Here is a 14078-nt window from a genome sequence, read left to right as displayed (position 1 = left end):
AAAGCACAAGCTTAATTTTACTTAGGCAAATACTTGTATTGCATTTGTAATTGCTGCCATTACTTTGAACTTTGCAATAAAGGATGGCAGCATTCTCATTTAAAGTATGCACCCAGCATTAATGGCAGAAAACACATTCTGTTTGGAACTGGTTAATTTGGAAGTACAAATCGTAGAAACGGTTGCTCGGAAGCGATACATCTGCCTGGTAGAACCGCTGCAACTGTCGTAATTTCAGCGCCTTTACCTTAGCCTTATGATACTTGCCACCTAGTGGTCATTTTGTGCCCCTTCATGTTTGATGGGAACTTTGCCTTTCAGATAAAATAATAAAATTCAGTATTTGAAGCATACTTGGAAGGTCAGACTCCATGTGAATTTTAATTTGTTAAGGTGCAATTGAAAATTTACTGTGGTTTTGTAAAAAAAAGAGAGACTGAAATGCATTTGTGGATTCAAAACTATACTGGAAATTGGGTGGTCCACATGATAATCATTTGTTAGCCAAAGTAACAGCAAATATGCATAAAAGAGGAAATGGATTTTATAAATCAGGGTGTATCGGAGGCAGATTTGCTGCTTGCCTTATGCTGTCTTCTTCTGTGGATGGAGTTATTGGAATATTCTGATAGGCATAAAGATTCTAGTCGTGAAAACTAAGGGCAACATTACTATAAAAGTTTTCTTTGCACCAGTTGTCATGGATTCCGTTTTAAAATTCTCCCTCCCTAGTCTATAACACAATGGTAGTTCCCAGAATTCACTGGGCACTGTGAATTTCTGGTAAACCAGATTAATAATTCCAGAAGGATAACCATTTTAGTCTGTTGCACCAAAATAAAACAGGAGTTTAGTAGCACTGTAAAGACTAAAAACATTGTGTTCATTTTAAAGTGCCTGTGGTCTCCTTTTTATTTTATTCCAGTTTAAAGGTATGGTGTATACTTTGTTTTTGCCAGTTGAAGACAAATGAGACCAATTTGTTGCCCTTTTTTAGGGACTCTGGGATGATTTATTCATTGCAACCTTGCCAGTACCATAAGTTTTCCATCTTTGTTCTCTCCTTGTTTTTCCTGTGGTTTGGGAACAATATAATTGAACTGTGGAAACTAAGATAATGAAAAGTCAACTCAGAGTGAGGTTCTTAAATTTATTATTGTAGATCACAATCTATCACTTCTATAATGCTAGCCAGGCTTGTGGGAAAAGTTTGGAGATCCTGTTTTTTAGAATACAATTTTAAAACTAAGACCAACTTAACCCGAGTGTCTGCCTGAATAAATAGAACTAATTTTCTAAAGCTATTTTTGTAAGAAAACATTTAGTTGCAACCTGTGAACTATGAACAGAAGGTGGAGATTCCCCTCCTCTTCCTTCCCCCAGCAGCCCCTGGGAACCTCTAAAAAGTTTGGGGCAGAAGTTGCCAGAGCTCTGTGGACCAAATACACCAGTGGAGCCTCTTGAAGTCAGAAGAAATGTCACTAGAGTTGCCAGATTTGTCCTCCTCACAGCAGTGCTTTGTGGCATTTTCTCCACAAGCTTCCCACAACTTTTCACAGGTCTCTGGGGATTCTGAGGGATTATGGCAGGGAGGGGGGCAGGAAAGATTCAGGTCCACAAGTGGAAGTTTGTAAAATATCAATCATTACAGCAAGATTGCATCATCTGCTTTATGTTTTCATTTTAGGGAAAACAAGAGGTACCGTGTCTACATAGTGATACCCCTGCTGCCAGGATTTGAAGGTGACATTTCAACGGGAGGAGGAAATGCTCTGCAAGCAATCATGCACTTTAACTACAGGTATCCAGAGCGAGCCAAACTGCTCGGGTTCTTTTATTTTGAGCAATGTATGAGCTTCACAGAATGTAGGCAATAGGCAGATGAATTGGCTGTATGGTTTTTGCAGACAGTAGGGCACAGCAGACCTTTAATGCAGACTTCTGCTAAAGAGTTACCTTGTTTATTTTGGAAAGGTTTGTTAGCTACTAATTCACTGGAAAAAATGCTCACTACGTTAAAAACAAGGCTTTAGGAAAGTTAAAGCACAAACCATCATGCAAACAAAAATAAAAATAGAATAAAAAGCAGCAATTAAAATGCTTAAAATCAGTAAAAGCATCAGATAAAAATTAAGAGCACAGCACCATAAAATATCTTAAAATAACCAAATGACTTGGCATATCAATGTGTTCTTTTAAAAGTTAATAGTGAAAGCATCAGGCTAACAGCTTGAGGAAGGACATTCCACAGTCATGGTGCCACCATAGAAAAGACCCTGTCTCTTGTTGCCAGCCCCTCTAAATCACAAGCTTGGGAGACACAGAGAATAGCCTCTGAAGCTGATCTTAGTTGACAGGGAAATAGAATGTCCCAATCAATTAAAGATCAGAACCAGCACCTGTACAGAAGAGGCCAACCAAGAAGATCAAGGTGTTGGAGCACTTTACCTATAAAGAAAGGCTGAAGATATTTTAAAGTTTAGGAAAAAGAACATATGAAGCTGCCTTATACTGAAGAAGAAGAAGAAGAATTGCAGAATTATACCCCACCCTTCTTCCTGAATCAGAGACTCAGAGCGGCTTACAATCTCCTATATCTTCTCCCCCCCACAACAGACACCCTGTGAGGTGGGTGGGACTGAGAGGGCTCTCACAGCAGCTGCCCTTTCAAGGACAACCTCTGCCAGAGCTATGGCTAACCCAAGGCCATTCCAGCAGGTGCAAGTGGAGGAGTGGGGAATCAAACCGGGTTCTCCCAGATAAGGGTCCACACACCTAACCACTACACTAAACTGAACCACTATACCCTTGGTCCATCAAAGTCAGTATTGTCTACTCAGACTGGCAATAGTTTTTCAGGGTCTCTGATAAAGGTCTTTCACATCGCCTTGTGTATGTGTAAAGTGCCATCAAGTCACAGCCAACTTAAGGTGACTTCAGCAAGGGGCTTTAAAGGCAAGTGAGAAGCAGAGGTAGTTGTCCATTGCTTTCCTCTGCAGTCTTCCTTGGAGGTCTCCCATCCAGTAACTAACCAGGGCTAACCCTGCTTAGCTTCCGAAATCTGATGAGAACAGCTGCCTTCCCTTCTAAATACTTATTTACACAATTAGTAATTGAATTGTGGAGTTCCCTGTTGGCAATTATATTGATGTCCACAAGCATAGGAGGCTCTAAAAAGGGGGCTTAGATTAATGGAGGTGAGCTCCATCAGTGATTACTATTTATTTATTTTATTTCATTTGTATCCCGCCGTCCCCTGACAGGCTCAGGGCGGCTGACTAAAGAGAATGCAATGGTGACTAAAGGGAACCTCCACTCATATGCAGTAGACCTTGAAACCCAGGGCCAGCCTAGATGTGACAGCGTTCTTGTGTCTGCCACAGGGATGTTGCTAATATTTTACAGTGGTTTTAAAATGCTGCAATGTAGCTCCTTCAAGTGTCAAACCAGCCTCATAATAATATATCAATATCTCGGACTGCTGGGCAGTTTTCTGGCTTCATTATGTAGTAGTATTTATTTATTGTAAACATCTATATTCCACTTCTTTAGAGACCTGCTCAAGGTGGCTCACAATACTGTAACCTTAAATCAATAACATGAACAGCCATTGAAAGCCACCCAGTAAAACCCAGAAGCATAAAAACACATAAAAACCCAGAGTTACAAGGGATGATGGAAAATGACATTTAATGGACCAGAAAATTTCATTTCATTTATCTATTACTTTCTTTAGTGTTATCCCTTCGATATGTATGCTGCTTTTTGACTGACAAGGCCCCAGATTACCTAACATATGCAAATATACAGCTCAAAAAATTACAACAGTACTAGAAATTGTAAAATTAAAACGTGATATGCTGCGAAATATACTCAGATAACCAGGGCTTTTTTTTTTGTAGCAGGAACTCCTATGCATATTAGGCCACACACCCCTGATGCAGCCAATCCTTCAAGAGCTTACAAGGCTCTTCTTACAGGGCCTACTGTAAACTTCTGGAGGATTGGCTACATCAGGGGTGTGTGGCCTAATAGGCAAAGGAGTTCCTGCTACAAAAAAAGCCCTGCAGTTAACATACAGCAGTGTCGCCAATTCAGTGCCTGTAGGTGCCACATTACCTGCTGACACCCTTCCTGGCACCCACCAAGCGTTTTTGAAAGTAGGTTGGTGCCAGGTGGAACTTTTGTACAGCATAGCTTCTGATTGGTGGTTGGAGACCTGATGGACTGTGCAGATCTATAAAAATGTCGCTTCAGTAGCAGTCACTGCCACACCACAAGTATCTTCATCTCAGGACCTAAGGTAGCTCTGTGTATTGAATAAAAATATAGATCTTCATCTAAAAAAGGCACCCTATTAAGCAGATCTCATATCTGAGATGTTGAGGAGTTACTATGAGAGTTAATGCATAACCTAACTCTCAGATGGGTCACTGTAAGTCAGAAGCAACTTGACAGCACTTAACCCATGCACGGCTCCCTGACATTTTATGGCCGGCTCTGCCTCCTGTGGCAATCACTTTGTGGTTGTGCCCACCACCTTGCATCAGAATTCCAAAGATGCCTGCTCAAAAAGGTTGGGGACCCATGATGTGCACCTTAGCTCATTTTACAGTGACTATAGAGCCTATTATGCATGTGATAATACGGTTCCAGAAGATGCAGTGTAAATATAATATTAGATCATATACACATAAATAATACTGGCGATCCTCAATCGTGACCCTGGCAGCAACCAGGCATTTGTTGAATTGTATCAGCTGTACTTGTAAACAGGGGTGGAATTCTAGCAGGAGCTCCTTTGCATATTAGGCCACACCTCCTGATGTAGCCAATCCACCAAGAGCTTACAAGGCTCTTTTTTGTAAGTTCTTGGAGGATTGGCTACATTAGGCAGGTATGCAAAGGAGCTCCTGCTAGAATTCCATCCCTGCTTGTAAATACTCAGTGTACAGCTCCAGATTTTAACTGCAAAGGCATCAAATGAAATAACTTCAAAGCAGGAGGAGAAAAGCCCAAAGATATCTCCTTTTTGCGCTCTCACCTGAGATGGTGAGAGAGCTACCTCAGCCCATTCACTGGCCTCAGCAATGGCTATGCTTCTTTTCCTGTAGAAATATGCAACTTTAGCAGCATTGGGGAAATGCTGTAATGCAGTGTTATTCAGGAAGGCTTTTGAGGATCATTACTACTTCAGATGGTTTCCAAAAGGTCATCTGTCTTCACAAAGATGAAACTTGAAACTCTTATCAGTAACCATGCCCAAGTGATTTCATTTCCATCCAGGACTGGTTCCAGGTTTTGGTGAGCCTAGGACAGTGTTCAGCCCCCTCCCCCGCATCTGCCCTCCTCTGCCTGCTGCCATGCCCACCCATGCATCCTTCCCTCATCCACTTGTTCATTTTCTAGCTTACACACCTTTCCCTGACAGCTCTGCACAGCGTGTGCATCTGGGAGACCCACTGCTATCCTGCACTCCCTTCCCCCAGTGGTACTGGGTAGCGTTTGTAGGTGGGAGTGTGGGGTCAAAGGGTTCACAAGCAAGCACATGGGGACAAGCTGTATGGAGCTGGGACCAGGAGCTCCAGGTCTGCAGAAATCCCAAGGAAACTATGAAAGATCCAGATATGCTTACAAGATTTTTTACTAAAGCATCAAACTTACAGAAAATGCAGACTAAGCTCCTATCCACTGGACTTCAGGCACACACACACACAGTGAAGCTTGTCAGAATCCGAGACCACGTGCATAACTAAAACTAGGCATCTTATACTCCAACTGCTGGCTATGAACCAAAATATCATTAATTAAGCTATCCCAAGCGCTAAGATGAGCCAGGCCATCTGGCACTTGGTATCTAGTGGTGAGAAGAAAGAACACAGGCTTTCAAGAGAAGGGCTGTTAACAAGTGTGAGATTCCCTTGAGAGTGGCCTGACACTGCCCTCTCACAGAACTCAGGGCAACTAAGCACCAGCATGTAACCAAGATGGCATTACTGAGGCTGTACAGCAGCTGCCTCACTTCAGGGTATGCTGATGCTGGCCCTACTTTCCACCACAGTTGTTGATTCTGTTGAGCTTCAACCTAACTGAGCTCGTTGTTCTTATTCTCCCCTACTACCATGGGAAACTAAGCTTGCAAGTTTCCATTTCCTTCCCACCCAATGACTGACCATCTTGGATCAGCTTGGCATCAGTATATATCATGTGCCTTCAAGTCAGGCATTTTGGGCATGCAAGGGACACCTGGAAAAACAGAAGTTGTTGACAGGGCAGGGTGCGAAGTTAAAGTCTGGCATCTGGAGATCTCCTGCTGTTACAATTTACCTCCAGGCAACCAAGATCAGTTCCCCTGGAGAGAATAGTCAGAAATAGACAGGACCACGGAGGTAAAGTAGCTTGGAAAAAACACACAGTCTCTCCGTTTACAAAAGAATAGGAATGTATAATGCTTCACAAAACACCTTAACATTACAATATGCTAATGCAATTCAAAAACCATCCGGTGCACAACATAGCTACTGTCCAAAATATATAATAATTTTATAAGTCAAACGATAAAAAAGAACCAGTCCAATTTCCTTTTGGATATGCTCTCCTTCTTCAGGGGGACCATCTTGCCATATTCATAGGTTCAGTAGACTGGAAGTGCCAAAATTTCCCGGCCTCCTTAAGTTTTTTATTTGTTTTTATATATTTATGGAACGCATAACAAATAAAAAACTTAAGAAAGCCGAGAAATTTTGGCACTTCAAGTCTACTGAACCTATGAATATGGCAAGACGGTCCCCCTGAAAAAGGATAGCATATCCGAAACGAAATTGGACTGGTTCTTTTTTTATCATTGGACTTATCATAAAATTATTATGTATTTTGGACAGTAGCTATGTTGTGCACCGGATGGTTTTTGAATTGCATTACTATATTGTAAAGTTAAGGTGTTTTGTAAAGTATTATACAGTCCTATTATTTTGTAAATGGAGAGACTGTGTGTTTTTTCCAAACTCCTGGAGAAAATGACTGCTTTGGAGGATGGACTCTGGCTTTATATCTTGACAAGACCTTTTTCCCTCCCTGCCCATGCCCCACCCCCTGAATCTCCAAGAATTTTCCAACCCAGAGCTTACGCACAGTGGATTCACAAACAGAACCTGGATTTAAAAATAGAAGTCTTAAAAAGATCAGTAGGTTGCCTGCTTTAAGAGCCAGTTTGGTGTAGTGGTTAAGTGTGCGGACTCTTATCTGGGAGAACCGGGTTTGATTCCCCACTCCTCCACTTGCACCTGCTAGCATGGCCTTGGGTCAGCCATAGCCCTGGCAGAGATTGTCCTTGAAAGGGCAGCTGCTGGGAGAGCCCTCTCCAGCCCCACCCACCTCACAGGGTGTCTGTTGTGGGGGAGGAAGGTAAAGGAGATTGTGAGCCACTCTGAGACTCTGTCCTTGAAAGGGCAGCTGCTGGGAGAGCCCTCTCCAGACCCACCTACCTCACAGGGTGTCTGTTGTGGGGGAGGAAGGTAAAGGAGATTGTGAGCCTCTCTGAGACTCTGTCCTTGAAAGGTCAGCTGCTGTGAGAGCCCTCTCCAGCCCCACCCACCTCACAGGGTGTCTGTTGTGGGGGAGGAAGGTAAAGGAGATTGTGAGCCGCTCTGAGACTCTTCCGAGTGAAGGGCGGGATATAAATCCAATATCTTCTTCTTCTTCTTTAAAATGACCATCACAAACCAGTTGCTGAAATGTTTTAAAGTTGACACACCCTGCCCTTCTCTCTCTCCCCCCTCCCCAGTATTTCTCAGGTCTCTTCTGTATGTACTATTCCCAGGTCAAGTGCAGAAAGATTCTACTAGAGACTGCTGTTTGTCCGTAGCCAGCAGAGGGAGCACAACGTTTTGTGTTGTGCCAAGCCAAGAATATCTCACAGGGCATATTTGATTCTTGGTTTCCTAATTAACTTCCTTCATCTGCTTTCCAGTTTTCTGTTGAGTGTCTCTCATTTGTAGGACACAAAAAATATGAAAGTTCAATTTAAAGCATGTTAAGAAAAAAAGAAATTAATACTAATTCCCTAAAGGGCAGTTCCCTTCTCAGTGTTGTTTGTGAGAGCTGATTCAAGCTTCGTAATTTTGGCAACTGTAGACCGTGCCTCCTGCAAGCAGCATCCGCCATGTGCAATATGTGGTAGGAATGATTCCCATGTAAAATTCGCTCACGGACAATTGTTGAAGAGAAACCCCAGACTATTTGAATCTGTCAGGTTTTTTTTTATCCCATCCTTTCTCTTGAGCTCTGGATAGCACACCTGGCATTCCGTTCTTCCAGTTTATCCTCACAACAACCCTGGGAGGTAGGTGAGGCTGAAATTTCTTTGACATCCCGCCATTCACAGGATCCTACAGTAAAAACAATACATTTTATAACTCTTTGAGTGTTCAAAGCACGTACACTGCCTTACTAAAGATAAAAGGTAAAGGTAGTCCCCTGTGCAAGCACCAGTCGTTTCTGACTCTGGGGTGACGTCACATCAGGATGTTTTCACAGCAGGCTTTTTTTTTTTTTGAATTTTAAATAATTTTATTGCATAATAAAAAAAAAGTACACATAAAAAAGAAGCAATCAACAAGCACAACATACCAACAGACTGACAACATATTAACATCCTACTAACTCCTCATTCATACGAGGAGTGGTTGAGGTTATCAAATTATAAGTTCTATTATTCCAAACCAACACCTTTTCCTTTAACCCACTGATATACTGGATTCCACGTTTCAGTTCACAGCAGGCTTTGTATGGGGTGGTTTGCCAATGCCTTCTCCAGTCATCTACACTTTCCCCCCAGCAAGCTGGGTACTCATTTAGGCCTTGCCTAAAGCTATCTGGTGAGTCCCTGGGACTGGTGACATTTGAACCAGAGACTTCTCAGTTCATAGCCTGGTCTGTTAGCTCCTGCATTTGATTATTTATGTACTTCATTTGTACCCCGTCTTTCTCCCCAGTGGGGGGCCCAAAGCAGGTTACACCATTCTCCTCTGCTCCATTTTGTCCTCACAACGACCCTGTGAAGTAGGTCAGGCTGAGAGAGTATGATGAGCCCAAGGTCACTTAGCGAGCTTCCATGGCATAAGTGGGGATTTGAACCTGGATCTCCGAGATACTAGTCCAACACTCTTAACCAGTACACCACACTGGCATACACATCACTTTCCTCATTAGATATTTGAATGTAAAAACTCAGGATGCTTCCTACTTTATCATCTGTAGCATTGGGAGTCTGAGGCCTAGGCTGGAAGCTGGACATGTCCCTAAAGCAAAAATGTACTTCCTCATGCATCACCAATGAAGAACACTAGACTTTTTTCTGCATATCACTGTTTCCTTATTGTATGGAAGCTCTGGGCATTGACCAATAGATTCACTGATCTCCTGGTGGCACTTAGTGATCTCCAGCTATTACAGCTGATTTGCAGGCCACCAAGATCAGTTCCCCTGAATAAAATGGCTGCTTTTGAGGGTAGACTGTATGGCAGGGGTGGCCAGTGGTAGCTCTCCAGATGTTTTTTGCTTACAACTCCCATCAGCCCCAGCCATTGGCCATGCTGGCTGGGGCTGATGGGAATTGTAGACAAAAAACACCTGGAGAGCTACCGTTGGCCACCCCTGCTGTATGGCATTATATCCTGCTGAGGTCCCTCCCCTCCCCAAACCCCACCCCAGGCTACACCCCTAAAATCTCCAGGTAGAAAAAGAAGAGATTGGATTTATACCCCGCCCTTCACTACCCAAAGGAGTCTCAGAGTGGTTTACAATCTCCTTTCCTTTCCTTTCCCCACAACAGACACCCTGTGAGGTAGGTGGGGCTGAGAGAACTCTCCCAGAACATCTCTTTGAGAACAGCTCTGCAAGAACTTGTGACTGACTCAAGGTCACATCCACAGGTGCATGTGGAGGAGTGGGGAATCAAACCCGGTTCTCCCAGATAAGAGTCTGCGCACTTAACCACTACATCAAACTGGCTCTCAACCAATATTTCCCAACCCAAGGCTGGCCCACTTTTATATATGAAAGTTTTTGATGGTTGTTAATTGGCACCATCCTTGCAAACCTGTTGACTTACCTTCTTCTGTTTTGTGGGTTTATAATTGTGGGCCTTAATTCTTCTAGGACGATGTGCAGAGGAGATAACTCGATCCTGGGACAGCTGAAAGCAGAGAGTAAGTACTTTGCTTTGCTCTCCATGTGCCACTCGCTGCTGGGCCTCGAAGATACTAAACTTTGATCGATGCGCTATAAAACACACTTCATTATGTGTAATTGCCGGATTGCATAACCAGTAGCGCAGGAGGCCTCAATTATGTCAAGGAGATTTTCAAAATAAAGAAAACAAACTGGCAAAACAACATCTGGCTGTCTGACAAAATTGCAGTTTTTGGCATTTCTTTTAGCTGCAACTCAAAATTATTCCCCCCCCCTCCATTTCTATTCCCCCCCGCTGTTGTGGTGAGCAGTTTTTCATAGTCTGCATTATATGGGTCAGTGTTACAAATGGGATGAAGAGAGGGTCATATTCTGTTTCCTACAGAGTGTGAGGACAATCGACAACTGACTTTTGCCTTTGCTCTTATGGTGGCTGCAAGGCAAAAACAAATCGTACCTAGTCACAAATAAATGCACACTTTTTATAGTATGCAGTTTTTTGGCTGTTCAGAAGTGGTAGTGGCAGTGATGTTAGCTGAACTGGGAGTGGGGGAGTGGCTGAATGTGGGAGCCACCCCAAATCTAGCTCGGAGTCAAGGTGGCAGAATTTTATACCCAGGAATCAGGGAATGGCAGACCTAAAGGAAACAAAAGTCGGATAGCCGGCCAATGACATTAGGGTCTTCTCCATTCTCATTTTTGTTGCTCATCCATCCTTAATGTTTGAGGGAGGGCTTTCTTTTCCATGTGTTTTTCTCCCTCAAAACATTGATTTTATATTACATCACTGTATGTGCAGCACACTGAGTTTACTCAATGTAATAGTGAATCGACCACTAGAGGAAGCAAAATACATGCAGAAAAGGACCACTCTCACCCCGACCCCCCCCCCCCCCGAATCAATCAGGGTGCACGAGTGATGAAAATGAGAATGTGGAAGATCCCAGTGTTTTACTTTATGGTCTCTGACTGGGAAGATCATGGGCCTCAACTGCTGTGCTAGCATCACCTCTGTGCAACGTATTTATGCTGCTACTTCTAAACCTCTGCCTCAAGGTTGAAAAGTTGAGAGATTTGCTCCACTGCTTCTTAGATGTTGCTAAGGCCTCTCTCCCTCCCCCTTCTCCCCCCTCCCCCTGTGGCATCCTTCAGTTGGAGACCAGTGGATTAATTACATTTCATTCTGCGGGCTACGAACTCACGCTGAGCTAGAAGGGAAGCTCGTCACAGAACTGATCTACGTTCACAGCAAGCTGATGATTGTCGATGACAACACAGTCATCATTGGTGAGTATGGATCCTGGTGAATTAGTTAAGAAGGATCTCAATTAAAATATCTCTGCAGGTTTCTCAGAGTCCATTCCTAGGACTCGCCACACCAGAATCCTAATAATTAGGAAATTGTTCAGGCAACATAGTGCCTTAAACTTGTGAGCATTTCACTGAGCTTCCGTTAGGCTGGCAATGCAAAAGCTATCCACTGCGTATCGCTTTTAAAATAATAGTTGTGGGAGGGTTAGATAAACTTCTTGTTCCCGAGTTGTCGGGAGCTAGGCCAGTCGCTCCCCCACCGTGATGCGTGGCTAACGCTGGCAAATGGAGTGAGGGTTCCTCTGGTGCTCATCTGTTGTTAATTTCTGCGCTGAAATTAGCGTAATTGTGTGGCTGCGGCTTCAGTCCGCAACAAAACTACAAACAGAAGAAGGACTGAAGTTTTATGCAACCAGAGGTCAAAACGAATGAGTGCAAGAAAAACTGATTAAGAATTGGCTTTCGAATTCCCCAGAGCGTAGCAGACATAGGATGCTCTTCTCAGAGCGTTTGAAGTTCATATTCTCCACACTGACAAGCTTTGGAAAACAATTTCTAATCAGATATACAAAGAATCCTACTCAGGTCTGTTTAGCTGGGCTTACTTCCAGGGAGGTGGTTTGAGAATTGCTTTGTCCACTACTTACAATGTTCAGCTTAAATATGAAGGTGAGCATTGCAGCCGCGAGTTCTTCTCTGGCTCACATTCTGTGTCTCCAAGACAGAAAAGAATTATCAAAATTCTGGAATTCTCTCCTCGGGGAGATTTGTCTGTCTCCTGTAGCCACTAGTGAGTGAAGCCTTTTTTGTTTTGTTTGGCATTCCATTGCCAATCCCTCTTTTACTACCCAGTGTTATAATAGTTGTTGTTATATTTTTGTATGTGTGTTTTGTAAGTGTGTCACTGGAAAAGACAATAAGGGTAGGAACAGTTGAGGGCAGCAGGAAGAGAGAAGATTCAACACGAGATAGGTGGACTTGATAAAGGAAGCCACGGCAAGACCTGAGCATGGCTGTTCACAAAAGGACATTTGGAAGAACATTAATTCATAGGGTTGCCATAAGTCAGAGTGACTTGAAAGCACTTAGCACACCTATTCACGTGTTTTAGCTCTGCTTTTAATCGTTTTAATGATGCGTATACTGTTGGTTTAAGATAGCACAGAATGCATTTTCTCTCAAGTATGGGGTATATTTGCAGTTTTGGTGGTGGAAAACTAATTTATAACTTTTAAATTCTGTAAATATTTTAGATTGTGTTTTTATATACTAAGAAAGTTAAAAATGATACATTTAATATTATTAAAACTGTAAAATTGTGTTAAGGTTTGATAGAACAGTCAGGATTGTGTATATTTTAATTTTCCACAACATTTCTCCCCACCCACCCCCTGGAAAATGGCTTTTTTCCATGGTTTCTCTCTAACCCTCCCCCCCCCCTCCCAATATACACACTCCAGGTTCTCCTCCACTATTATTCTTGATTTGCAGGTTGTTTTGCAGCTCGACCATGGCAAAGTTCATTCACCTCCTGCTCAGGAAGGTGCTATATAAACCCAAAGGATTAATAATACTGTTATTATATAGCTGGCCTTGGCTATATGTATATAAACATTTCCATCCATCTGGGAGCTGTTTAGGGCATGGGAAGGCACTCAAAACACTGGAAGTAATTGGAATCCTCTACTGATTCCCCAAAAGTTCTACACTGGTGATGTGGCTGAACTCTCAGTTACTTAACCTGATGGATCTTTGATTCTAGGCTGCTTTTTTATTTGTGGTGGTGGTGGTAGGCTTAGGGTCTTAGCTAATGGACATGCAGACTAAGTTAGATTCACAGCCAGTAGATCAGTTTTTCACTTTGGTTGCTCCCCAAGTCCAGTTTGACCCTCTAACCTGTTGAACTTCTATTAAAGGCATGCCAGGGAAAAGAAAAGGGGCACTCTTCACTGAGGCCACCCTGGTTTGATTATTGCCACAAGTTGACACTATTTTCCATAGCTGGCAAGAGAAAAATGCCAAAACTGATTGACAGAGAAGTTTCCATTTGTCTCTTGCCATGAAGGCCCTTATGCAGGGAACCAGGCCCATCTGGCTTGTATCTGACTTGGGCTCTGCCTTGAAACTTAGGCAACTTGTCATCTGCTCCTCAAAGAACAGAACATGCTGTGAAATTTGGACGCTTTGTGCTGACATGTGTACTCTATCCAGCGTCTTTTCCAAGGGACTGGGATGGAAAAATTTGTCAAGAATAAGCCATCTATCTTCCTCTTTCTCTCTCCTTGTAGAGGCTGCAAAGAGCAGATTTAACTCATTTAGATTCTCTATTCCCAGAACAGGAAATGGACACAGATTTGTTTACATTTAAGGAAGCTCTTTCCCCTGAGGAGAGCTGAGAGTGTGCTGAGGGAGCCATTCTGCCTAAGAACCCAAGATTGTAAACAGGGTCCAAGCATCATTTCTCTGGGCCCAGCAGAAAGTCTCATGATGCTTTTGATAATGATTTGTAAGCTGGCTTGGGCTGTGAGGAAAGGTGGGATATAAATATTTTCTAAAAATAAACTTGTATAATTGTT

General features: G+C 42.9%; 1 protein-coding gene across 1 annotated transcript in view; it reads left to right on the top strand.

The window, feature by feature from the left end:
* The window catches only part of PLD1 (phospholipase D1), a 169808-nt gene that overhangs the window by 140875 nt on the left and 14855 nt on the right, over nt 1–14078 (top strand). The window contains exons 21-23 of the mRNA XM_060242509.1: nt 1688–1801; nt 10159–10208; nt 11344–11478. Coding sequence (XP_060098492.1) covers nt 1688–1801; nt 10159–10208; nt 11344–11478 — 299 coding nt within the window. The remainder of the gene's footprint in view (nt 1–1687; nt 1802–10158; nt 10209–11343; nt 11479–14078) is intronic.

The sequence above is a fragment of the Heteronotia binoei genome, chromosome 6 (assembly GCF_032191835.1).
Source record: "Heteronotia binoei isolate CCM8104 ecotype False Entrance Well chromosome 6, APGP_CSIRO_Hbin_v1, whole genome shotgun sequence".
In the NCBI taxonomy this organism is placed as follows: domain Eukaryota; kingdom Metazoa; phylum Chordata; class Lepidosauria; order Squamata; family Gekkonidae; genus Heteronotia; species Heteronotia binoei.
The sequence above is the reverse complement of the archived record's forward strand: the minus strand, read 5'-3'. Positions and strand labels throughout refer to the sequence as shown.